Raw genomic sequence first — 25274 nt, 5'->3', positions numbered from 1 at the left:
GCCCGCCCCCCTCCCGGCTTGGGCATGCTTGGCACGCAGCGCGCGGGCCGGTCGGATCCGTATGCGCGCCGCGTGCGCCTATTGGTATGCGGGAGCCGGCCCGGCGCGGGCGTGAGGCGGGCGCTCTAGCGGGCGGCGCGGGGGAGGCGGCGGCGGGGCACGTCCTCGTCCTGAGCTTCTCCCAGAGCCCGGCGCGGTGAGAGCTGCGGACTGTGTAGCGGGGCCCCCAGGGAGGGGAAACTGAGGCAGCATCTAGCCGCAGCTCCTTGCTGGGACCCTGCGCCCCACGCGGACCTCGGTTTCCCTAGCAGGTGCCCCACCTGCCCCCTCGGGCGCTGAGCGCTGCCTCCCGCTCCTTCCCGCTGCAGGAGACGCGGCTCTCGAGTTCCGCAGGCTGCTCTGAGCCCGCCTGAGCGGGTCTCCGCGGAGATGGCGGCCCCCTACCCCAGCAGTGGCGGTGGAGGCGAGGTCAGGTGCGGGGGAGGTCGCGGCGGCAGCGTCCCTTGGGACTTTCTGCCAGGGTTCGTGGTCAAGACCCCGCCCGGACCCTGGTGAGCAAAGCTCCGCCCCTCGGGCTGTGGTCCCGCCCCCAAGGCGGTGTCCCGGGAGGATTCACACTCGCCTTCTGCCCCGCCCCCTCGGGCCAGAATTTCTTCTGTAACACCCACCCCACACACCTGGCGTTCTGTTCCTAGCCCCCTTCTTCGGAATTCCTACCCAACATTCTTATCTCCCTCCTCTTCCTCCTCCTTCCCCCAGAATTTACACCCCAGGTTCTGCTCCACGGCCGGGTGTAGAAGTCACACTCAGGCTCTGCCCCACCTCGGGAGTGTTGAATCCACTTTCAACATCCCGTCCTGTTCCCGAGGCCCCAAGAGGCGAGGCTCGTCCCTCAACCCCAGACCCCTGAGTCCCCGGGTCCCGCTGACGCCCCCTCCGCGCCGCCCGCCCAGCCTGCAGGCGCAGCGCAAAGAGAAGTCCCGTAACGCGGCGCGCTCGCGGCGCGGAAAGGAGAACCTGGAGTTCTTCGAGCTGGCCAAGCTCCTCCCGCTGCCCGGAGCCATCTCCAGCCAGCTGGACAAGGCGTCCATCGTGCGCCTCAGCGTCACCTACCTCCGCCTGCGCCGCTTCGCCGCTCTCGGGGCGCCACCCTGGGGTTTGAGGTCCGCGGGGCCGCAGGCTGGCCTAGGTGAGTGCGCATGCGCGGGGGTGGGGGGGTCCAGGCGCGCTCCCCCGGTGCAGGGCACCCGGTATCTGAGGGTGCGCACCAGCTCTCTCCCAGGTCCTGCACCCTGAGGGAGTACAGGATTTGGAGTCAGACCTTTTGTGTGTTCCTATCAGGCGGCTTCAACTGTCCAAGCCTCAGTTTACTCATCTCTAAAACGGGCTCACCAGGTAGGGACGATTTCATGAATTCTGGCCTAATCACGGGCCTGGCCACACTGGATCATACAACCAGTTAATGCTCTTATTGTTATCAGGGAAAATGAATCATTATTATCACAAAGGAGATTATCACAGCGCCATGGGCGGGACAGGGGAGACCCAGCCTGGGCCTCCTATCCACTAATGGGCAAGAAACTCCCGCACTCAGACCTGAGGGACCCCAGAGGGAACCTCTAGAGTCTGAATTCCCAGTTTGGGATGCGGGAGGGAGACAGGATAATATGGCAGGTAAGATGGCGAGCTTCAGAAAGACGGGGGTCCCTGTCCCCACTCAGCCACTCCCCACCGTTGTGACCCTGGGCAGGTCACCTCACCTCTCTGTGCCTCACTTGTGAAATGGGAATCATGATGAAGCCCCACCCCCACCCGCAGGGCTGAGAAGAGAAGAAGATCTACCAGGTAATATGTGTATGTGTAAAGACCCTAAACACACCTGGCACAGAGTAAACGATCAATGTCTAGCAAGCACTGTTATCAATGGTTACCTGCAGGTTTATTGACCATCTACTGTGTGCCTGCTACGGTTCTGAGCCCTGGAGATCCAGCAGAAAACAAGCTGCATAAAAGTGCCTGCCCTGGACAGGCTGACATCCTACTGGCCAAGACACAATAACGAAATGCAATCAATAATATGTTAAAATATAGAATATGTAAAACACAGATATATAGATAGATATCTACTTTCATTATTATTCAGACTTCATTATATAGAAGTGTTATGTTATTGTTATTACTTCTATTTTATGTTTTATTACTTTTATTACTAGAAGAGAGAGAATCGTCTTCATCTGAGGTCGCAGGTGACAGGGACAGGGCACCCTAGGCTACCTCCACCCCCCCCCCCCGAAGGGTTGTCCTTAAGGTGGGGTTGGAGGGGCTCCAATTCCCCTCCTGCCCTGGTCTCAGGGGGGAGGGGGGAGAGAAAATAGCATGGATTAAACTCGCAATAAATCACCATTTAAATTTAAATAATCCGGCTTCCCGGGCGGTAATTAGGCGAATTGACTGGCGCGGAGAGAATGCGGCGTTAGCGCCACTGATTACTGTCATTACCGCGAACAACATGTGCGCCGGCGGGGGATAAACATCTTGTCTATTGTCCCCAAGCCCCGGGGAGAGAAAGGGGGAAGACGCTGAGAGAGCCTCACCGGCGTCCGGCCTCCCCCCTCCGTGCTTGCCGGGATGGCTGATTCAAGACCACTGACCTCAGCAACCTCCCTGCCTGTACGTGGGAAGGGGGAGGGGCAGGACAGTGTGCGGGGGAGGAACTGCGTGGACTCCCGCTGTACCCACAAAATTAAGAAATTGGGAGCATTTCCTGCTCTCCCGGGACCCCAACAAGAGGCCAAGCACCTGCTTCAATAGTTCAGATGGGAAAACTGAGGACAGTGAATTCGCTGCCGTCAGAGAGCAAAGCATTCTGCCTCAAGCTCTCTGTAAAGGAGGGGGCTCCCGCGTTCTCCTCAAAAATAATAGCAGTAACGTACCAGTCAGACACGGTGTTGAGTGCTGCATCCAAATTCACTGGCTAATCCTCTCAAAAATCTTCGGAGGGAGGCAATGCTATGTTCCCATTTTACAGAAGGGGAAAACTGAGACCCAGAGACGTGAAGCTCTTTGCCCAAGGTCACACAACTGAGAAGGGGCCCAGCTGAGATTCAGACTCAAGTGGCCTGGCTCCAGAGCCCACCTTCTCAACCACCATCCTTGGCATGCTTGTGGGTCTCCAGGGATGGGTCCTATGTTGCAGGTCTCGGCCTCTCTCTGGGCCTTACTCTACCATCAGTGAAATGGGATGACAGATGTTGAAGTCTAGCCAGGGGGCTCTAAGTCTGGGGAGGAGACAGCCTTGATCTCCTATCAGTGTTTGTCATTCATTCAACAAATGCCCAATGAATACCTTCCCTGTGCCATGCACAGTTCTAGGTGCTGGGGACACAGCAGGGAACAGGACAAAGTCCCTGCCCTCAAAGGTGGGCCTACACACCTGACACGGTAGGTCCCTTGCCCCCCACCTCCTTGATATCACCTTTCCACCCCTCTGGCCTCTTCAACCCCCTCCCCCACATGGGCCACCTTGCTGTTCAGAGAAGCCTGTTCCCACCTCAGGGCCTTTGCACTTGCTGGGCTTCCACCAGGAACTCCCTTCCCTTAGAATGTGAGCTTTTCAGTCAAGCCTTCCCTGACCACTATTAAAAATGACAACCCTGGGACTTCCCTGGTGGTCCAGTGGTTAAGACTTCTCCCTCCAGTGTAGGGGGTGCAGGTTTGATCCCTGGTCAGGGAGCTAAGATCCCGCATGCCCAGGGCCAAAAAAACAAAACATAAAACAGAAGCAATATTGTGGCAAATTCAATAAAGACTTTAAAAAAAGAGAGAGAGAGAATAGCACGTGGCATATAGTGGTGCTTAAAAAGAAAAGACAACCCCCTGCTCCCAGCATGTCCTATCTTCCTTTCCTGCCTTATTTCTTTCCATAGTACTAATCATATCTAATACTATATATTTTTTATTTCTGTTGTTTATTGTGTTTCTCCCCCACAGCACCTTGTGTGCTGAGCCTAGAATAGTGCCTGGGGCACAGTAAGGGGTCACTAAGTATTTCTTGGGTGACTATAGAACTGCGTGAGGGGAGGAGGGGGGACATCACAACTCACAGGTCAGGCACGGCCTCTCTAAGTGACCTTTGAGCTGAGACTGGAAGGAGGTGAGGGAGCAAAAGCTAGGAGAAAAGCTGGGAGGAGAGTTTTCCAGGCAGAGGGAACAGCAAGTACAAAGGCCCTGAGGCAGGCAGCAATCAGCTTGCTACATGCAGGTCACAGTTATGAGGTCAGGGGCTCCAGAGAGGAGTAAGTGAGGCAGGAAGTGGTCAGCGGGTCAGGGGCCAGGTCCTGCAGGGCCTCTCAGGCCGTGGTGAGGACTTTGGCTGTTACCCCGAGTGAGATGGGAGTTACAGAGGTGATGGATGTGAGGGCAGAAGCTGGGAGCCCAGTGAGGAGGCAAGTGCAGTCGTCCAGGCGGGAGGTGGGGCAGCTAGACCAGGGTGGAGGCAGTGGGGTGAGAGGTGGTAGGATTCAGGTGATGCAGTGAGGGTCCAGCCTCAGGACTTGCAGAATATGGGTGAAGGTGTGGGAGAAAGCGAGGGTCAAGGTGGATGGTAAGGAAGCCTCCCCAAAAGGTAGAGGTGCCCGAAGTAGAGCTTATTCTGATAAGAATAGTGCAGGACTCACCTATTGTGTACCTGGCTGTGTGCCATTTGCATGCATGAACCCATTCAGCTCCAGCCCTAGACCAATTTCACAGATGCAGCTGAGGAAAGTACAGCCAGAAATGTACCCACTCCAGTCCTCAGGCCTGCTCCCAGGGAGCAAGGCACTCTGATTATGGCAGGGGGCTCCCTCTCCCAGACTTCCAAAGCTAATGAAGTCCCAGCCCTTCATTAGTTGCCCTAGCCCAGGGCAGCAAATCCCTCAGGGCAGTTGAGAATGGGAGGTGGAGGGGGACCCCTGGGAGAAGTCTTGGCTTCTCCCCTCGGCCCCTCAGCGCCCCCTCTGTGTGTGGGGGAAGATGACAGCTGGGGCAGTTTTGTTCCAGCAGAGGCAGGCTCTGATAAGAAACTCAGCAAATGTTTGTTGAATGAGCGAATGATGGTTGGGGTCCGGATGTGAGGAGGGGGCAGATCTGAGAGTAGGGAAGGGCCCACAGCTGAATCTGGCGGACACAGGAGTTGAGGTATTTGTGGGAGAGAGGAGGAAACACAGAGAGAGGAGTTAGGGAGTTGGTGGATTTGGGGCAGGGGGAGGCCGGGGGTAATAAGACACATCAGTCAGGGATGGGGACAGAGGCCGGGGAAAGGATGAGGGAACAGCAAGTGGCTGAGCCCTCCCCCTATACACACCCCCCTCCCGACGTGCCCATTAAGGCTGTTAATTGCAGCCGTTCAGTCTGACCTGGGCTGATCCTGTGAGAGGGAAAATGAAGGAATTAGCAAAAATGACAGGGGAAAATTGCGACAATTAGCAGGCGGCATTGTTCCCGCCTGTCACCCGGCTGGTTCCCGCTGCATCTCGGGGGAGGGGTCCCCATCACACCCCCCCCCGTTACTGTTCCTGGAGTTCCAGGCGGGGGTGGAAAAAGGGTGTGAACAGCCGTGGGGATGCTGGGGGTGCTCCTGGGAGAGGAGGCGAGACCAAACATTAAGGGGCTGGGGGCGGGGCTTGGGAGCTGCGTCCTGATTCGGGAGGAGGGGGTGGCGTTTCGCCGCCTGGTGTTTTGATGGTCTGGAAATAACAATAGTAATCACGCTATTAATACTGATCCCAGCTCTGTTTCAGAGCACCTGCTGCATGCGGGCGCCTGGTAGGCCCTTTCATTTCCCTAAGCCAACTGAATGCTCAACACCCCTGTGAGATCAGCTCGTTAGCAAACCCACCTGACAGAGGAGGAAACTGAGGCACAGAGAAGTGAAGGCACTGGTCCCAGGGCACACAGCCAGGGAGGAACAGCCCTGGGGCTTAACACCAGAACTGGACCCTCGGCCCTGCAGGCCAGGTGCCTGGGGACCCTCGAGGTCACTGGCTCCCCAATCTGGGCAGGGACCCCTTGCGGGGGTTGTTCTCTGCAGGGTCAGGGAGGGCATCCTGGGTGGGAACAGAGTCCAGGAACACAGGGCCTCTGCCCACGCCCAGCATGGATGTCTGGAGCCCTCTACTCCTCACTGTGGGGGATGGGTCGGCCTGTGTCTCTGTTTTCTGTCTACTTCTCCATCTCTGTCTTCCTGCCACTTTCTCTGTATCTGTCTCTGTACATGTTTCCCTCTGTCCCTCCATCTCTTTATGTCTCTCTGTCTTTACCTATCTCTGTCTCAGTTTCTCTGTGTCTATATATGTCTCTACCCCTCTCTCTTTTAAAAAAAATTTCATTGGGGTAAAATTTATATAACATGAAATTCACCGTTTTACAGTGTGCAATTGGGTGGCACTTAGCATGTTCACAATGTTGTACAACCAGCCCTTCTATCTAGTTCCAAAACATTTTCATCACCCTCCAAAACCCTGTCCCATTAGCAGTCCCTCCCCATTCCTCCTACCCCTTCCCCCAGCCCCTGGCAACCACTGATCTGCCTTCCATCTCTGGGTTTGCCTCTTCTGAACGTTTCATATAAATTGAATCCTACACTGTGTAGCCTCTGTGTTCAGCTTCTTTCACTTAGCATAATGTTTTCAAAGTTCATTCACGTCGTAGCATGGATCGGTACTCCATTTCTTTTTATGGATGAATAATCTTCCATTCTATGAATATAGCACATTTTATTTATCCATTCATCAGTTAATGGACATTTGGGTTGTTTCCACCTTTTGGCTATTAGGAGTAATGCTGCTATGAACATTCATGTACAAGTATTTGTTAGAGCACCTGTTTTCAATTCTTTGGGGTGTATACCTAGGAGTGGAATTGCTGGGTTATATGGTAATTCTATGTTTGACTTATTGAGGAATTGCCAAACTATTTTCCAGAGTGGCACATCGTTTCACATTCTCACCAGCAATGCACGGGGGTTCCAATTTCTCCACATCCTCGCCAACACTTATTTTCTATTTAAAAAAAAATTCGAACCATCCTAGCGGGTGTGAAGTGATCTCTCACTGTGGTTTTGATTTGCATTTTGCTAATGACTAATGATGTTGAACATCTTTTCATGTGCTTATCGGCCATTTGTGCATCTTCTTTGGAAGAATATCTGTTCAAATCCTTTGCGCATTTTTGAATTGCGTTGTTCATCCTTTTGTTGTTGAGTTGTAACGCCCTTATTTCTTTCTCTATTTCCTTATATCTCTCTGTCCATCTATTTGTCTGTCTTTGTCTCTCAATGTCTCTTTCTCTGTCTCTCTGTCTCCTTTTCTGTCTCCTATCTGCCTCCTTCTCACCCTTCAGGTCTGAGCTCAAACACCCCCTCCTCCTTCAACAGGCCTTTCCCCATGCTGCTTCTTTCATTTATTTATTTATTTATTTAAAATAAATAAATAAAATATTTTGGCTGCGTTGGGTCTTTGTTGCTGCACGTGGGCTTTCTTCAGTTGCGGCGAGCGGGGGGCTAGTCTTCGTTGCGGTGCACGGGCTTCTCATTGCGGTGTCTTCTCTTGTTGCGGAGCACAGGCTCTAGGGGCGCAGGCTTCAGTAGTTGTGGCACGTGGGCTCAATAGTTGTGGCTCGCGGGCTCTAGAGCGCAGGCTCAGTAGTTGTGGCGCATGGGCTTAGTTGCTCCACGGCATGTGGGATCTTCCTGGACCTGGACTCGAACCCATGTCCCCTGCATTGGCAGGCGGATTCTTAACCACTGTGCCACCAGGGAAACCCCTCGTGCTTCTTTATTTCACACCACCTATTCGATTCTTCATAGGGCCAACAGGCCCTGGCCTCACCCCTCGCTCTTCCCCCAGCCCCAGGCCGCAGGGGCCCCGTGGCGCTGGTCTCCGAAGTCTTCGAGCAGCACCTGGGAGGACACATCCTGCAGGTGAGGCCCCTTCCCTGTCTGCTGCTCCTTGCTGCCACCTGGTGGCCGTCTCGGGAGAACCGCACCCTTTTCTCCAGCATCAGTCCCGCAGGGGAGCCCCAGAACTGGGAGGCAGAATGCTCAGGCTCCCCCTCCTGCTCCCCCCAGGGCCACTGAAGCGCCTTACCCCAGAATAATCCATCCCAGGCGGAGATCCAGATTTCAGAACCTCTTACAGATGCCAGGCCCTCCTCTCCCCGACCCCATCTCTCCCCACTCTAGTCCCTGGACGGCTTCGTGTTTGCCTTGAACCAGGAAGGGAAGTTCCTCTACATCTCAGAGACAGTCTCCATTTATCTGGGTCTCTCACAGGTAAGGGGCCCGCAGCAGCCTGCCTGGACTGGCTCAGCTGCCATCTCCCTTGCCGGCCCTCCTCTCTCCTGGCCTCACCATCCCAGCATGAAAAAACAAAAGGACTGGATCTTTGGTTCCCAAAGTGTGTTCCTTGGAACCCCACATGGCACCTAACATGGCTCCTCCTCCCAGGCAGAGGAGGGTTATTAAAGTAAGAGGTCGATTTGGAGAGAGCAAAATAGCAGAAAGCTAAATTTGCCTATGAGGGGTTGCCAACTGTACCGTATTTACCAAAACTTGTTTATTCTTAACACTTTTAAAGGATTACAGCAATTCGTACCGGAAGGGCTTGGGGTTTCCAGCTGGGAAGATTTTCTGTGGCATTTTCGTTGACTAGTTTTCATTTTGCCTTTATTTCAACCCACTGTTTCTGTTCCAGCTCCTGCAGCTGGTGGCTGAAAGGTAAAAGGAGGGCAAAGAGAAGCCAAAAGCCCCCAGCCCTGGAGTCTTGTCTCCGTGCAGCGTCTTAGGCCTTGCCAATGCAATCAGTACAAATTGCTGTCAACTTTTATCATTGTTACAAAGATTTTGACAAATGGTAAATTTAGAAAATTCAGTGCATTGGTATTTGGCCTTCGTGAGCAGCTCTTCAGTGAGTTGTTGGAGGTTCCTGGAGGAGGAAGACCCTGAAGGGAGAATATGGACAAGAGGAAGGGAGGGAGGAAGAGTGGGGGGAAAGGCTCAAAGCTGGTGTGTGTGTGGGGGGGGGTGTTTAATGAGGGATAGAGGGAAGCATGTGACCCCAAGCCCAGGGGCAGTGGGAGCCATGGGAGGTTTCTTTTCTTTTTTTTAAATTTTACTTTATTTATTTTTATTTTTGGCTGCGTTGGCTTTCCGTAGCTGCGCGCGGGCTTTCTCTAGTCGTGGTGAGCAGGATACTCTTCGTTGCGGTGCGCAGGCTTCTCATTGCGGTGGCTTCACTTGTTGCGGAGCACGGGCTGTAGGTGCATGGGCTTCTGTAGTTGTGGGCTCAGTAGTTGTGGCTCGCGGGCTCTAGAGCACAGGCTCAGTAGTTGTGGTGCACGGGTTTAGTTGCTCCACGGCATGTGGGATCTTCCAGGACCAGGGCTCAAACCCGTATCCCCTGCATTGGCAGGCGGATTCTTAACCACTGTGCCACCAGGGAAGTCCCATGGGAGGTTTCTGAGAGGAGGAGGGCCATGGTCAGGGGAGTAACTTAGGGAGGGGTATGTACGTGGGGACTGAAGGCCAGAAGACCAGTGAGGACGCTGGGACAGAAACACAGCAGGGAGAAGATGGGTGCGGGGACTGGGAAGGTGTGGAGGTAAGGGCACTACTGTGAGAGATTTGAGGGATGAATTGAATGTAAAGTCTGTCTAATTAAAAGGTTCTAACTCTTTAAAGAGTTTGAAAGCCATTCCACTGCTTGTGTCCTGATTTCCATCCTGTGAGTCATTTCAGGGTGCAGTTGTTTGCTGTATGGGGGTGAGTGAGTAAGCAAGAGCTGCGTATATGAAGGCTTACGACACCCCCATCCCAACCACATACACAGCTTCTTTATACTGTAGGCAGGGGCAGAAAATCCTTAATAATCTCTGGGTTTGAAGTGGGAGGGCACGGGAAGCGCCTAAGTTTTTATCCTCCTTTAAAATGGTTTAAATATATATATATATTTTCTAATAAAAACACACACCTGCTTGCTGGCGAGTGAGCCTGTGGCAGAACAGGAGGGCGAGTGACTGCGCGCGCACCTCACCCGCCCCCTGCATTCCCCTCCTTCGCCGGCAGGTGGAGCTGACGGGCAGCAGCCTCTTCGACTACATTCATCCGGGGGACCACTCCGAGGTGCTGGAGCAACTGGGGTTGCGGGCCCCGACCCCCGGACCCCCCACCCCGCCCTCCGTCCCCTCCTCTTCCTCCTCCTCGTCCTCGTCCTCCTCGCTTGCGGAAACCCCTGAGATCGGTAATTCTCAGCATCCCCAAAGAAAGAGGCCTGAGGGTAGCTTAGGGGATGATGGGTACAATGTATCCAACTATGTCTCCTTTATACAAAAACACTCTTGTTAGAGTATTGCAAGCAAGTTTTTGTAAAATGAATCAGAGTCTAAATTGAGGTAGCGAGACGTGGCTCCCTAAGATTGCCTGGATCCCCAAGATTTGAGCTTTAGAAAGACCCCTCTGGCTGCAGAGTGGAGGTGGGTGCCTGTGGGTGACAGATGGAACCAGGCTTTGGTAAATAATAATAACAACGTGTGCTTATTGGGCATTTACACGTGCCCTGCCTTTAAGTACATAATTTTATTAAATCCTAACCACAAGCCCACAAAGCAGGAGCTATGACTATCTCCATTTTATAGAGGAGGAACCTGGGGCACAGCATAGAGAGGTTGTGTCCCAGGTCAGCTGTAAGTGATTGAGCTGGACTCCAGCCCAGGCTTGTCTGACTCCAGCGCCTGTGCTTCTACTCCTCTCCAGTGGAAAATTCCACTCCATTTTGGGGAGGGTGTTGGAGATTACCCTTTTAGCTCTGAGATATTGGGGGACTGAGGTTATCTTTCTCATAAATAGGCTTTTCTTATATGGAGTTTGCTTAATACCCAAACCATCTGAGCTATCAGCAGTGCTTGCAAGCTTGGGGAGATGTTTGTGACACATGTGGGACTGTTAGGGGGCGTGATTATATTTACACCTCAGTTTGAGGCACAGGGTCATCTGGGTGTGAGCATATTTATAAGACAATTTCACAGGGTTTATAGAATAATCTGTATTTGTGTGGCTTATTTGTTGCTATAGCCCAAGCCCCCACTCTGTGCTCAGCCCTCGGTTGGCCAGGGCTGGGGACACAGTGGTGACGAGAGCCCCAGCCCCACCCTCCCGGGGCTCACAGTCCAGTGGGGGAGACTGACCCTGTCCCCAGGCAGTGATGACTCAGAGTGGGCAGGGCTGGGGTAGGAGACCCCGGAGGGGCAGCTGACCCAGCCTGGGGGTCAGGGAGGACTTCCTGGAGGAGATGTCTGATCTGAGACCTGGAGGTTGTGGCTAGAGATGATGTCAGCAGGAGGCAGTTCTTGCCAAAGTTTTAGGCCATGGTGAGGAGGAGCTGGGCTTTCCCCCAAGGGTACTAGGGAGCCATGGCAGGTTCAGAGCAGAGGAGGGATGGGGTCAGATCTGAGCTTTAGAAAGACCAGGCTGGGTGCTGCTGGGAGGGGAGGTTGATGTAGGATGTCAGTGGGCTTGTAGAACCCAGTAGGTGCGTCTGTGTGACTGTGGCCATGACCCTGTGTCTGGATAGCTCTGTAGAGGGCAGGGGTGGCCCGTGTGTGTCCTCTTCAGGACTCCATAACCTTCCTTCACTCTTCGTCCCAGAGGCCAGCCCCATCGAGGTGCCCCCCTCCTCCCGGGTCCAGGAGCGCTCCTTCTTCATCCGCATGAAATCCACCCTCACCAAGAGGGGGCTGCACGTCAAGGCCTCAGGGTACAAGGTGGGTGTGAGCTCTCCGCCCCAGCCTCTGACTCCCGGGTCCCCTCCCTGGCCCAAGGAGAGCGCCTGTATTCACGCCAGCTCTGTCCACGGGCCCCCCTAGTCCTCCCGCCCCACTGGCCCCGCCTTGCCCTCCTCCGATCGCGCCTGCCACCTGCAGGTCATCCATGTGACCGGTCGCCTTCGGGCCCGCGCCCTGGGCCTTGTGGCCCTTGGCCACACGTTGCCCCCGGCCCCACTGGCTGAGCTGCCGCTGCACGGACACATGATCGTCTTCCGACTCAGCCTGGGTCTCACCATCCTTGCTTGTGAGAGCAGGTACCGGGGTTGGGGGCTGAGGTGGGAGGATGGGGTCGCACGGGAGAGGGGGGTAGGCAGGAAGTCAGAGGAGCTCGGGGGCGGGGGTGGGGGCGGGGCCCTGGGGAGCCGCGGGAGGAGGGAAAGCCGCGGAGGGCGAGCTGGAAGAGGGAGTGAAGGCGGGGTCTAGGGCGGGGCCTGGGGCGGGGCCTCTGGGATGGAGGCGGGGCTGTGCTCGATTCCGAGAGACCCAGGCCCTCCCTTCAGCAGAGCTCCGCCCTTCCCTGATCCTATTTCTCTCTGCCTCTCCGGCCTCTCATCTCTCATCCACTCTCCCGCACGACGCAGTGGGGGGAAATTAAATAGCGAATTGGTCTCCAAGCACCGAGCGCCGGGTGGCCGAGCCACCCCACACCCAGGAGTGCCGTCTGCTTGAATGCCCATAGCTGCCCGAGGAGGGACACTACTATTTTAAATATTCTCCCACCCATTTTACAGAGGGAAAAACTGAGACCCAGAGCACTCCAGAGCCAGGGTTTGGACCCTGAGGGATTCCAGAGCCAACCCTGCCTCTTTCTCCCCACCCCATGGTCTGGGACCCCTTCTCCCCTCCTCTCTGTTGCCCCCTGCCCTCAGAGTCAGCGACCACATGGACCTGGGGCCCTCGGAGCTAGTGGGCCGCAGCTGCTACCAGTTTGTCCACGGACAGGATGCAACCAGGATCCGCCAAAGCCACCTGGACCGTGAGGACCCCTCACCCCAGACCTGAGCACCCCCACTGCCCCACTCCCTGGAAGTCCTTCTCCCGGGCTGACCACAGTCCCTCCTGCTGCCACCTCCAGGGGCTCCACTCACCACAGGAAGAGCAGCAAGGAGACTCTGAGCAACAGCTCAGGATGGGGGCGTGGGGAGTAAGGGGAACCGTGGGGTAGCTCTGACCCACCCTTCAAAATCCAGGGGCCTTGATGCCGGGTTACCGCTCTGTCTTTCTGACTCGGGCTCTCTCTGCCTCCCTCTCTGTACTTTGCCTTTCTCTTCTCCACACCGTCTCACCTTTCCTGTTTCCCTGTTGCCCCCTCTCTGCCCGTCTCCCTGTCCACCTCTCTCCCACTGCCTGTCTCTCTCTGCCCCTCTCACCTCATCCCGCCCCTACCCCATCCCTTCCGGTGTCTCCGGCCCCTGGGCTGGGCCCAGTGCTGGACAAGGGCCAGGTGATGACCGGTTACTACCGTTGGCTGCAGCGCGCCGGGGGCTTCGTGTGGCTACAGTCCGTGGCCACCGTGGCCATGAGCGGGAAGAGCCCTGGAGAGCGCCACGTGCTCTGGGTCAGCTACGTGCTCAGGTGAGGGTTGCGCCCCTCTCCTCTCCAACGGGGAGCTCAGAACTCCCTCCAGAAGATTCTGCCAGCTCTCCCCACCTTCGGGTGGGGGCTCTTCAGGGAGGGCTTCTAGAAAAGGACAGATGTGGGCAGTGGTGGTGAAAACATGAAGGGGAATAGGGTCCAGTGAGAGTAAAGGCCTGGAGGAGGAATGAGCTTGCAGGAGGCCAGGGGTGGGTGGCGGAGTGACAAGCGCTTCCAGGGAGAAAGAGGCAGATATGAAGTGGCCTCAGGCCCAGGGTGCTTCTGGGGCACTGGGGAGCCATGGCAGGCTCTTACCAGGGGAGGGCCACCACAGAGCAGAGCAGATAATGGAAAGAAGCTGGAGGTGGGAAGGACGTTCCAGGCCGAGGGCACAGCACAGGCAAAGGCTCAGGGTCACAGCCGGACCCATCTGAGGAACTACAGGGGGTGCTCTGGGCTGGAGTATAGAGTCTCGAGAGACGAAGCTTAGGATGGTGGTGGGGGCACTGGGGAGCCAGGGAAGGGTTTAGGGCTGGAGAGAGTCACAGTCAAATCTGCTTCTTGGAAAGACCACTCTGGCTGCCATGTACAGGGAGGTCTGTGGGACAAGACAGGGATGGGGGGCCAGGGGCAGGTCCTGGGAAATGCCGGGCAGCACAGGTGGAGGAGGGGAGGCGGCCATCTGGCCATCTCTGGCTTTGCGGGGCCTGGGTCTGAGCCTCTGAGAGGAGCAGCAGGTTTGGAAGAAAGATGCTGAGGTCAGATGAGCATGAGGTACCCGGGGGACACTTAGGTGGTGACATCCAGGCGGCCACGGGCTGCCAAGTTTTGGCCTCGGGAGACTGGGCCAAGCTGGGCTAGAAGCCAACTTGGGAGTTTGGGGTCCAATGATGAGTCCTAAGTGCCTCGGGTGGGGGCGGGGGGGGAAGTGTCTACACTCAGAGCGGGAGGGGAAGTCTACACTCACAAGACTGGCAGGCAGGAGGGAGTCTCCCCTCACCAGAGGCTGGGTGGCCCGGGATTTGAGCTCCCAATCCCATCTGTCTTGTCCCAGTCAAGCCGAGGGGGGCCAGATACCTCTGGATGCCTTCCAGCTTCCGGCCAGCGTGGCCCATGAGGACACGTCCAGCCCGGAGCCAGCACCCACAGGTGAGCCCACCTCCCACCCCAGCCCCTGGGAGGCTCCGAGCGGCCTCTGGGACCTGTGCTGTCTGGTGCAGAAGCCACTAGCTTCACACGTGGCTATTTACAGTAAGATTAAAATTAAAATTCCATTTCCTTAGTTGTACTCGCCATGTTTGAAGAGCTTGGTGGCCATAGGTGGCCAGTGCACATATGGAACTTCCGTCCAGAGGACAGCCTGCGTCCAGACCAGAGCCTCTGACATCTGGGGCATGGTCATGCTTTGTGGTGGTGGCCGTCCCATGCATTGTAGGGCATTTAGCAGCATCCCTGACTTCTACCCACTAGAATCCAGGAGTATCCTCCTCCCCAGTTGTGACAACCAAAAATGCCTCCAGACTTTGCCAAGTGTCCCCTAAGGGGACCAAACCCCTCCAGCAGAGATCCACGGGTCTTGACCACGGGGCGCTGCTCTATTCCACAGATGGGAAGGCTGAGGGCTGGGGACGTGCACACACGGAGCCCTTCCGAATCTTCCTCTTGCAGAGCCAGAGCCACCAGTGGAAGGAAAGCAGGCCGTCCCCCCGCAGGAGGACAAGGCCCCCCAGCCCCGGGGCAAACCCATCAAAGTGGAGCCTGGCCCGGGGGAGACTGAAGACCCGGAGGACAGTGGGGATGAGAAGCCGTCCGGCCACCTGGCCCCAACGAGGCCCGAGTTCACGTCGGTCATCCGGGCGGGGGCCCTGAAGCAGGACCTGGTGGGGCCGTGGGGCCTGGCGCCTCCTGGGGACCCCCCACCTTCCCTCCTGCACACTGGCTTCCTGCCCCCCGTGGTGCGGGGCCTGTGCGCACCTGGCACCATCCGCTACGGCCCTGCCGAGCTGGGCCTCATGTACCCGCACCTGCAGAGGCTGGGCCCGGGCCCCACCCTCCCCGAGGCCTTCTACCCCGCGCTGGGCCTGCCCTACGCGGGGCCCCTGGGCACCAGGGTGCAGCGGAAGGGGGACTGAGGACTGGAACAGCCCCCCACGTGGCCGCACCTGGGGGATGGGTGGGGACCAGGGCTCTGAGCCCCGGTGAATTAAACGCCTGTTCCCGCTCTGTGGCTCCTCTCTGGGGTCAAGGAGCTCCTCTCTCCTTTTCTTCCTTCTTAGGTATCTCCGCGTGCCCCCCAGCGCCTTCCGCCCCTACCCTCCTCCTTCGCTCAGCATCCCCGCAAAAGCAACCACCACTCGGAATCGGGAGCAAGGGAAGGGTCAGGTTTTAATGTCCCGGTCCTCGGGCCCTGGCAGTCCAGTGCCCAGCCGTTCCCCGCAGCCGCGGCCCTGCGGCTCACTCCGGTGGCGGCCGGCCCGCCTCGTCCGGCCCTTCCGCTGCGGCGGTCCCGTCGTCTTCGGGCACCAGTTCCACGTCCAGCTCCAGCTGGCCCATGTAGAGGCCGACGGCACAAGCCCAGAGCAGGCCGGCGGCCAGCACGGCGCCCACGCCTGCGGCCGCGCCCCCCAACGAGAGCTGCATGGGTCCTCGCAGCGCCGCCAGGCCCACCACATAGGAGGCGCCTCCCCACACCACACACAGGCCGCCCAACAAGAAGAAGCCTGTGGGACAGAGTGCGGGCCGGCGTCAGGGAGGCTGATCCTGGGGACCCAGGCCATTCACGGGACTGAGGTGGCGTTAGAAAGGGGATGGGGCACACTCAAGAGCGGGGTAGGGGTCAGGGACAGTACAGAGCCAAGGTCGGGGACAGGAGAAGGAATCGGAGGGGTGGCTAGGCTTGGAGGTGGGGGGTTGGTCTGAGAGCAAAGATAAGGTCGGAAGGGCAGGGGCAGGACCAGGCTGGGAGTGGGGCTGGGACAGAGACCCTCATCTTTGTTGAGAAGTTAGATTGGAAAGGATGAGGACCCACAGCCCTGCCCTGAGCCACCCCCTCTGGTGGGTCCAGTGCCCAGGAGGTAGGGATGGGGTGCGTAGAAGGTGGACATTCACAAGTGAAGGTGAGGCAGCTTCCGGTGGGGGAAGAATGAGGGGTTCTAGCGACGTTTACTCTGGGGGGGGTGACGGGATGGGGCAGGAGTCTACCTTCCCCAGTGGGGGAGGGAGCGCCCCACTCCCTGGTGGGGGCGACACTGGGGTCTGCACTCACCGTAGGCGGCCTCCCGACCCATATCACTCTGCATGAAGGAGATGACCCCGATGCCTGATGCCAGGAGGCCATTGCGGAACCAGGAGAGGAAGGCTGGAGGGGGTGGGGCGGGGCGGAGAAATCCGCATCAGCTCAAAGCCTGCTCTGCAGCCCCCCCCCGCCCAGACAGTCAAACTGAGGGGCGCCTCTTCATCTCACCGCCCAGTCTGGCCCCAAATCCCCACCTTGTCCTGGTGGTCCGCCTACCAAACCCTATCCCCCCAAAACCCTCTCTCGTCTCCATCTCTGAGCCCCTCCCCACCCCAAACTCTGCAACACCAAAGATTCAAGACAGTCTGCAGAATCTGGCGGAGGATCTAAGGTCAAAATTTCAGAACCTAAATCTGAGGACAGGAAGGTCCCAAGAGGTCATCTTGGTCAACGTCCTCCCCACATGTGTATCCCCAAGGGGTGCCCCCTCACTTCTTCCTCAGACCTCCGGACAAATTGTTACCCCCCCCACACACACACACACTCCCCCAGGCCTCTCTCCAGCCTCCCCCTTCAGTTTTCTGAAACCTCACTATCTACTGCTGGGTATGCGCTTCCTTGGTGTCATTCACATCCATTCAAGTCCTTGGTGTGGCACTAACGGGGACTAGTCGGGTTACAACCCCCCACCCCTACCCCATCCTGTACCTACAAGACCAGTCCTCTCCAATCCGGACCCCCACCGCCCACATGAGGCCCCGCCCCCTGCAGCCAGGAGCAGCACGCCCTCCAATCAGCCCAGAGATTTTCTTCTATTGGTTGTTCCCTCTTCTAATCCGCAACTTCCTCCCTTTTCTGTGGGGCTCCACGCTCCCGCTTTACGCAGAGTGGTCGCCTCTTTAATCTGAACTGGCCCCTCCAACGAGGCCCCCTCTTGTAGGCAACTCCCCCGCCCATAGCCCTCTTTGGAAGCCTCTCCGACCCAGACAGCGCAGTTTGATAAGGCTGCCTGTCCTGGCCCGACCAAACTCTCCAATCCCTACTGCACCCCATAAACCGGACCCACGGTCCCATCCACAAGCCCGTCTCCTATGCGGACAGACTGCGCTCTTGCAGCCTGCGCTTACACGGAAGCCCTTCTCTCCCCTGAGCCCGGGCCCCGTTTCCAGCAGAAATCCCACCACCATCCTCCACTCGCGCGCGCGGACAGCTCGGCTATGCGGATCCCCCTCTCCCATCCGGGCCGACCCCAGCCACAGCCCCAGACCTGTCTCATGAGCCTTCCGGAGGAGCCAGGCGTCTGCGCGGTCCAGCTCGGACACTGGGGGCGGCGAAGCCCCAGCGCGGGGGCCGTGGCCAGGAGCAAAGGACCCCCGGGCGCCCCCGCTCCGGGGCCGCGGAGGCGGCAGCAGCGCCCCCCGGAAGCGGAGTCGGGCAAGGCGGGCAGCCCGAGCCCACCACCAGCCACCTCCCATGGTTCGCCCTACGGCCGCGGCGCACCGCACCACCCCATGGGCCGCCCGTAGGCTGAAGCGCACGTCACTCAGGCTTAGCCGCTCATCTATTGGTTTTGCGTATGCCACTCAGGTCCGGTGCGCACTGTTCATTGGTTGAAATAACGGTGATCCCTCCTCTGTCATCTGTGCCGGTACCGTGCGTCCCACCTTGCTTCTGGGGCTGGACTTCGAATCCCAGCGTTCATTACGCAGGGGGAAGGCCGGTCTTCAGAAGTCGGAGGCGCTATGTCTACCGGGACTTGTAGTTTTTGTTAATAACTTTAATAGCCAAAAAACAAAACAAAACTCGTGGTGCTTAATGTAGAAACTTTGCAAAATCTCGGAGAGCCCAGAGGAGAAAGTAAAATTCAACATTAATCCCACCAAATGAGCGGTTACTGCTAATATTTTGTTGTACCCCTATTCCACCTTTTTTCTAGGCGGGTGTAAACAGTTGTCGTTTGACAAATTAATTTTTTTCATATGGTAGCGGTCAATCGTGAACATTGACCGGTGGCACTGAATATTTTTCCATAGCATAATTTTTTTTTCTTTTAAAATTTTTATTTATTTTGAACATGGTACAAGATGCAAGTTACAAAGTGGTCTAATGAAAAGTAATTCACATCCGGTGCCCCCAGCCAGTTCCCATCCCCTGTTCCACAGCAAGTTTAAAGCTTCACACTGATACATTATAAGGACGTACCACAAGTTATCCCAAGCCCTAGATTGTTTCCAATTTTTCCTGCTATAAACAATTGTTTCCTTTTAGGTCTAAGCCAATGTCTGAGTTGAGAGGGACCTGATTTAACTGTCAGATTTCAGCAGCCAGCTTCTGCCTCTGGGTCCACAGATGGCTTTATATATGCCCTTATTACACTGTGTTGTAATGATTTCTATACTTATCTGTCCCTGCTATCAGGCTGTGAGTTTCCAGTGGACTGGGTCCTTGAAGAACAGGTCTCCATGTCCCTCCATTCAATATAGGTAGGGGACTTGGTAAATAATAATAGCAAACATTTATTAATGACTTCCTCTGTGCCAGGAATTGTGCTAGGCACATTATGTGCATAATGTCATTTAACCCTATTATAACCCTAGGAGTTAAGGATTAGAACATTCCCTCTTTTACAGAGGGAAAAAAAACATAAGGCTCAGAGAAGTGAGGTAATAAAAGTTAGTTTGTTGAGCACTAACCATGTCAGACACTGTGCTCTTCCTTTACATGGATACTCTCATTAAATCCTCAACCCTAGGTAATATATACCATTATTATCCCCATTTCACAGAGAAGGAAGAGGAGAGGTTAAATTAGTTGCCCTAAATCACACAGTTAATTAAAGTCCAACGCCAAATTACTAGCCACTGTGCCATGCATCTTATACGCATTCATTCATTTAACAAGTGTTTACTGAGAAATTGCTCTCTGACAGCATTATGCTACAAATTTGGTATAAATCAGTGAACAGATAAAATTCTCTGCCCTGAACTTCCTCAATCTGATAAAGGGCATCTACAAAAAAACCTACAACCAGCATCATTCTTAGTTGTAAAATATTTACTACTTTTCCCTTAAGATTGAAATAAATCAAGGATTTCCACTCCCACCACTTCTGATCGAAATTATATTGGAGATCCTAGCTAGTGCAATAAGTCAAGAAAAAGCAATAAAGGGCATAAAGATCAGATGGAAGAAGTAAAACTGTCAATATTTACATGTGATGTAATTTTTTTTTTTTTTTGGATGCTCGTCTTGTGGGATCTTAGTTCTCTGACCAGGGACTGAACCTGGGCCCTCAGCAGTGAAAGCATGGAGTCCTAACCACTGTACTACCAGAGAATTCCTGTGATGTGATTGTTTATATAGAAAATTCTAAGGAATCGAAATAACTACTGAAACCAATAAATGAATTTAGCAAGGCTGCAAGATACATGATCAATATACAAAAATCAGTCTTATGTTAATATACTTACAGGAAACAATTATAAAGTGAGATTTAAAATAATTCCCTTTACAATTAGCATCAAAAACAAAAATACTGGGACTTCCCTGGTGGTCCAGTGGTTAAGACTTCACCTTCCAATGCAGGGGGTGCAGGTTTAATCCCTGGTTGGGGAGTTAAGATCCCACATGCCTCGCAGCCAAAAAACCAAAACATAAAACAGAAGCAATATTGTAACAAATGCAATAAAGACTTTAAAAAAATGGTCCACATCAAAAAAAATCTTAAAAAAATACTTAGGAATAAATTTAACAAAAGATGTGCAAGATTTCTATACTGAAAACCACAAGATACTGTTGAGACACATTAAAGAAGATCTAAATAAATGGACATGTATATACCATGTTCATGGATTGGAAAGTTCCTTGCTTTCATGGAGCTTACATTCTAGAACAGTGATCCCCAACATTTTTGGCACCAGGGACCAGTTTCATGGAAGACCTGTTTTCCGCAGGGGGGCGGGAGGGGTGGTCCAGGTGGTAATGTGAGCGACGAGGAGCGGCAGATGAAGCTTTGCTCACTCACTGCTCACCTCCTGCTGTGCGTCCCTGTTCCTACCAGGCCACCGACCGATACCAGTCCATGGCCCGGGGGTTGCAGACCCCTGCTCTAGAGGGGAAGGCAGAAAATAAGCAATAAATATGCTAAATAAGTAAATTCTAGGGAAAGTCTGGGACACTAGAGGAGTCCAGATAAGGTAACTAACCCTGCTTGCATGTGGGGTCAGCAGGGGGTGCCTAAGTTGAAACTGGAACTATGAGTAGGCATGGACCAGGTAAAGCATGATCAGAGACTTGCAGAAAGAATCGGGGGCCCAGGAAAGATTCCTGTGAGTGTAGGAAACTGAATATAACAATAAAATAAATGACGATTATTTACCACCATGAGAGAGTTTCCTTAGTTTCTTGTGGGCAGCTGTGATAATTATATTGTCTGAGATGACCTAGAGTGTGTAGAGATCTTTTGAATCCAGAAAAGCAGCTCTCTGCTGTCCTTAACCCCAACCAGAGCAAGGCATCGATAATCTTAACCCTCCAAAATCACCCCATTTAGCTCCTGGGTCACCTTTAATTCCTGATCCTGTGCACTAGGGAGCTATGGCGCTATGGAGGGAACAGACAATGTTCAATTTATCTGTTAAGAAAATCACTCTGCCTCTCTTTGGAGGATGGATTGTAGCAGGGAGAGATCAGAAACTTGCAAGAGGACAGGTTACCATATCAATACCTATCTATTTCTCTCCAATCCTTCCCTAGTCCAAACCCTTGTTATCTTTCACCTGGACACCTGAAAAAAAGCTCATTCAATGATCTAAAGACCTCCCCTAAAGTAGATTCTCCATTTATTAATTCAGCAAATATTTATTGATTACCTACTATGTACCAACCTCTGTTTGAGAAACTGAGGATATAGCAGTGAACAAAATAGAAAACTGTCCCAGCCCCTATGGGCATGACACTACTGGGGAAGGGAGACAAAGGAATAATTAATGTAATTTCAGGTAGTGTCAAATCCATGAAGAAAATAAGTCAAGGTGATGAGCTAGAAAATGAGACAGTGTGGCTGCCAGCCTCTAAGATGATCCAGTGATCTTCACACTTTGTATAGTCCTTCTTTGTTTGTTTTGTTTTTAATTAATTAATTAATTTATTTATTTATTTATGACTGCATTGGGTCTTCGTTGCTGTGTGCAGGCTTTCTCTAGTTGTGGCGAGCAGGGGCTACTCTTTGTTGCGGTACGCGGGCTTCTCACTGCAGTGGTTTCTCTTGTTGCGGAGCATGGGATCTAGGCATGTGGGCTTCAGTAGTTGTGGCATATGGGCTCAGTAGTTGTGGCTCACAGGCTCTAGAGCGCAGGCTCAGTAGTTGTGGCGCGTGGGCTTAGCTGCTCTGTAGCATGTGGTATCTTCCTGGACCAGGGCTTGAACCTGTGTCCCCTGCATTGGAAGATTGATTCTTAACCACTGTGCCACCAGGGAAGTCCCTGTTTTGTTTTGTATTTTAATTTATTTGGCTGCACCAGGTCTTAGCTGCAGCACGCGGGATCTTCGTTGCCACGTGCAAGATCTAGTTCCCTGACCAGGGATCGAACCTGGGCCCCCTGCATTGGGAGCGGAGAGTCTTAACCACTGGACCACCAGGGAAGTCCCCTGTATAGTCTCTTGCCACATCCAATCAGGACTGCTCTGTGTGACTGACAGAATGCTGTGGAAGTGACAGAATGTGACTTTCAAGGCTGGATCCCAAAAGACATTACAACTTCCACCTTGGTCTCTTGAATCACCTTTTCTGTGGGAAACTGGCTGCCACATTGTGAGGACACTCAAGCATCTTTGCGGAGAGGCCCACGTGGAGAGGAACTGAGGCCCTAGCCAACAACCAGCAACAGCTTGCCAGCCACACAAGTGAACCTCCTTGGAAGTGGACCCTCCAGTCCCTGTCAATTCTTTGGATGATCTCCAGCCCCAACCCAAGGTCATGGGAGACCCCGAGCTAGAACCACCCAGCTAAGCCACTCCTGTAGGATTCCTGACCCACAGAAACTATGTGTGATAATACATTTATTGTTTTAAATCACTAAGTTTTGAGGATGTGACATGTGAGTAGTAATCTGAGTAACAAGAAGGAGTCAGCCATGAGGTCATGAGGCAGGGTGCTCCAGTCAGAGAGGATAGCAAGTGCAAAGGCCCTGAGGCCGGAGTGTGCTTGACACGCTGGGGAAATAGCCAGGAGGCCAGTATGGTTAGAGCAGAACTAAGCAATGGGGAGATTGGGAGGAGAGAACGTCAGAGAGAGAATGGGGGGCAGGGGTGTGTTATTGGAGTCTGGTGGGCCATAGTTCGTGATGGGAGCCAGTGGGAGATTTTGAGCTGGGTTGTAGCATGATCTGATGTATGTCTTTCGAATGTGGTGCTGAGGGCTCAGTGGAAAACGGACTTAGCAGGTGGAAGATTTTTTAATTAATTAATCTGGCTGCACCGGGTCTTAGTCGCAGCACGTGGGATCTTCATTGCCACGTCTGGGAGGTTTGTTGCGGCATGTGGGATCTTTTAGTTGCGGCATGCGGGATCTTTTAGTTGTGACATGCCGGATCTAGTTCCAGGACCGGGGATTGAACCCAGCCCCCAGCACTGGGAGCACGGAGTCTTAATCACTGGACCACCAGGGAAGTCCCCGGAAGAGGTTTTAAATGAGCATCAAATGATGTTTCTCCCCAGCTTAAACCCTCCTATGAGGGTGAAGATCTTCCACAGCTTTCCATCACCCTCCAGAACCATGGCTGCAAGGCCGGCTAGGCCAGGCCCCTGTTGACCTCTGCTCCTTCCTCTCCTACTGGGAAGAGCTTGGATTTTACGGAGGGAGAGGCAGGTTGGGGGGTTAAACTTGGGGAGGGAATTCAAACGGGCTGTACTAATAGTCTGCCTGCTGGCAATGAATGTTAAGCATTAAATGGGCTTAAATGGGAACTGAAAATATTTGAAACACATTTTTCACATTTTTGGCTGATGAATGGTTTTAGGCAGATGAGAAAGGAGAGAAGAAAAAAAAAGATTAAAGGGTCATTGCAGAGAAAACAAATCCTCTGTACAGAGACAGAGCTGGCCAGCTGCCTCTGCACTTGTGATTCCATCAGTGGTTCTAAAACGGATCAATCGGGAGCTTTAAGAAAAACATTAATGCTCCAGCCCCATCTTGGAGCAACATAGTCAGGACCTGCGGATCGGAGGGTGAGATCAGGCATTGGTATCCTTTTACAGTGAATATATTTTTATTCATCACAAGAAAAGAAAATATAATTATGTGATGCGATGGAGGTGCTCCAACACTGCAGTGGTAATCATACTGCAGTGGTAATTGTATGTATGGATCAATGTGTGTCAAATCATCACAGTTACAATAGAAACTTATACAGTGTTATAGGTCAATTATATCTCCATTTTTAATTTTTTTTTTTTTTGGCCGTGCCACGCAGCTTGTGGGATTTTATTTCCCTGACCAGGGATTGAACCTAGGCCCTCGGCAGTGACAGTGCAGAGTCCTAACCACTGGACCACCAGGGAATTCCCTAAACATTTTTTTAAAGAATATATTTTTATCAAGAACTGACTAGATGGGGATTTCCCTGGTGGTGCAGTGGATAAGACTCCGTGCTCCCAATGCAGGGGGCCTGGGTTTGATCCCTGGTCAGGGAATGAGATCCCACATGCATGCTGCAACTAAGAGTTCACATGCCACAACTAAGGAGACTGCCTGCCGCAACTAAGGCCTGGTACAACCAAATAAATAAATAAATATATATATACACATATATATATATGTGTATATATATATATATATACATATATATTTTTTTTTTTTAAAAAAGGAACTGACTAGATGTCAGGGACTGTTCCAACACCCACGGACACAACAACGAACCCAATGAACCAAGGAGATAAACGATCAGCTTTGGTGGCAGGCAGGACATTTCAGAGTGTGGAGGGGAATTACAATGCCAAGTTGTGAAAACCACAAAGAAGGCATTTATTCAGGTTGTCCTTGAATAAGATTTCAACATTTTGTCCAACCAGGTGTTCACGGCCCATCTCTCACCCTCTGTTTTGCTCTATGCAAACTTAAGTCTGGCTTGTCTCCTCCCCCCAGGCCCTCAACTATAGCTTCCCTCTTCTCCGAAGGACTGAAAAGTGGGACATGCCTCCTCGTCAGCTTCTCCTGAGAACGCACTGACCCCAGGAAGACACACTTCCTGTGTGTCTTGCAAACCACCATGGTTACTTTTCCTCATCTAGGCAACTTCCCGTTGACTGCGAAGCCCTCTTACCCTAGATAAGCAATGTCTTTTTCTGTCTGATTTTTAAGATGCTTGCAGATTTTGTTTGTTTTTTGGCTGCACCACGCAGCTTGCGGGATCTTAGTTCCCCGACCAGGGATTGAACCTGGACCCTTGGCAGTGAAAGAGCGGAGTCTTAACCACTGGACCGCCGGGGAATTCCCGCTTGCAGATTTCGGAGCTCAGAGCATTCTCTCTACTGCAGTGGGCTTTTTGAATAAAATTAACTCTGTCCGGAGTATTTGACACCTCCAGAAAGTCCTTGTGTGTTCTTC

The 25274-nt window shown here is 53.6% G+C and overlaps 2 protein-coding genes and 1 non-coding gene across 3 annotated transcripts; 1 reads left to right on the top strand and 2 right to left on the bottom strand.

Annotated features, from left to right (window-relative positions):
* The first annotated feature begins 201 nt into the window (after nucleotides 1–201).
* Nucleotides 202–15834, top strand: NPAS1 (neuronal PAS domain protein 1). Its single transcript, XM_022585277.3, has 11 exons — nucleotides 202–551; nucleotides 954–1189; nucleotides 7887–7960; nucleotides 8222–8311; nucleotides 10103–10277; nucleotides 11681–11796; nucleotides 11956–12113; nucleotides 12729–12835; nucleotides 13287–13434; nucleotides 14489–14583; nucleotides 15103–15834. The coding sequence occupies exons 1-11, from the start codon at nucleotides 430–432 to the stop codon at nucleotides 15564–15566; spliced, it is 1785 nt and encodes a 594-aa protein (XP_022440985.1). The 5' UTR covers nucleotides 202–429; the 3' UTR covers nucleotides 15567–15834.
* On the bottom strand, nucleotides 15801–18192 carry TMEM160 (transmembrane protein 160). Its single transcript, XM_022585276.3, has 3 exons — nucleotides 17937–18192; nucleotides 16700–16792; nucleotides 15801–16154 (listed from the first exon to the last, which is right to left on the bottom strand). The coding sequence occupies exons 1-3, from the start codon at nucleotides 18142–18144 to the stop codon at nucleotides 15889–15891; spliced, it is 567 nt and encodes a 188-aa protein (XP_022440984.1). The 5' UTR covers nucleotides 18145–18192; the 3' UTR covers nucleotides 15801–15888.
* A 5964-nt stretch (nucleotides 18193–24156) lies between these two features.
* Nucleotides 24157–24229, bottom strand: TRNAD-GUC (transfer RNA aspartic acid (anticodon GUC)). The gene has a single exon. It is a non-coding gene; the product is annotated as a tRNA-Asp (tRNA).
* Between the last annotated feature and the right edge of the window lie 1045 nt (nucleotides 24230–25274).

This window comes from Delphinapterus leucas, chromosome 20, assembly GCF_059928025.1.
Source record: "Delphinapterus leucas isolate spDelLeu-1000000601 "Yukka" chromosome 20, BTC_Dleu_Yukka2, whole genome shotgun sequence".
Lineage (NCBI taxonomy): Eukaryota > Metazoa > Chordata > Mammalia > Artiodactyla > Monodontidae > Delphinapterus > Delphinapterus leucas.
The sequence above is the reverse complement of the archived record's forward strand: the minus strand, read 5'-3'. Positions and strand labels throughout refer to the sequence as shown.

Bases quoted from the DNA above. Each gene is read 5' to 3' on its own strand.
- NPAS1 (XM_022585277.3), top strand. From the start codon at position 430: ATGGCGGCCCCCTACCCCAGCAGTGGCGGTGGAGGCGAGGTCAGGTGC. The intron at 12,836-13,286 runs GTGAGGACCCCT...GGCTGGGCCCAG, and splicing joins CCGCCAAAGCCACCTGGACC to TGCTGGACAAGGGCCAGGTG. The intron at 14,584-15,102 runs GTGAGCCCACCT...TTCCTCTTGCAG, and splicing joins CCCGGAGCCAGCACCCACAG to AGCCAGAGCCACCAGTGGAA.
- TMEM160 (XM_022585276.3), bottom strand. From the start codon at position 18,144: ATGGGAGGTGGCTGGTGGTGGGCTCGGGCTGCCCGCCTTGCCCGACTC. The intron at 16,793-17,936 runs GTCTGGGGCTGT...CACCCCCTCCAG, and splicing joins CCGGAAGGCTCATGAGACAG to CCTTCCTCTCCTGGTTCCGC. The intron at 16,155-16,699 runs GTGAGTGCAGAC...TCTGTCCCACAG, and splicing joins GGGTCGGGAGGCCGCCTACG to GCTTCTTCTTGTTGGGCGGC.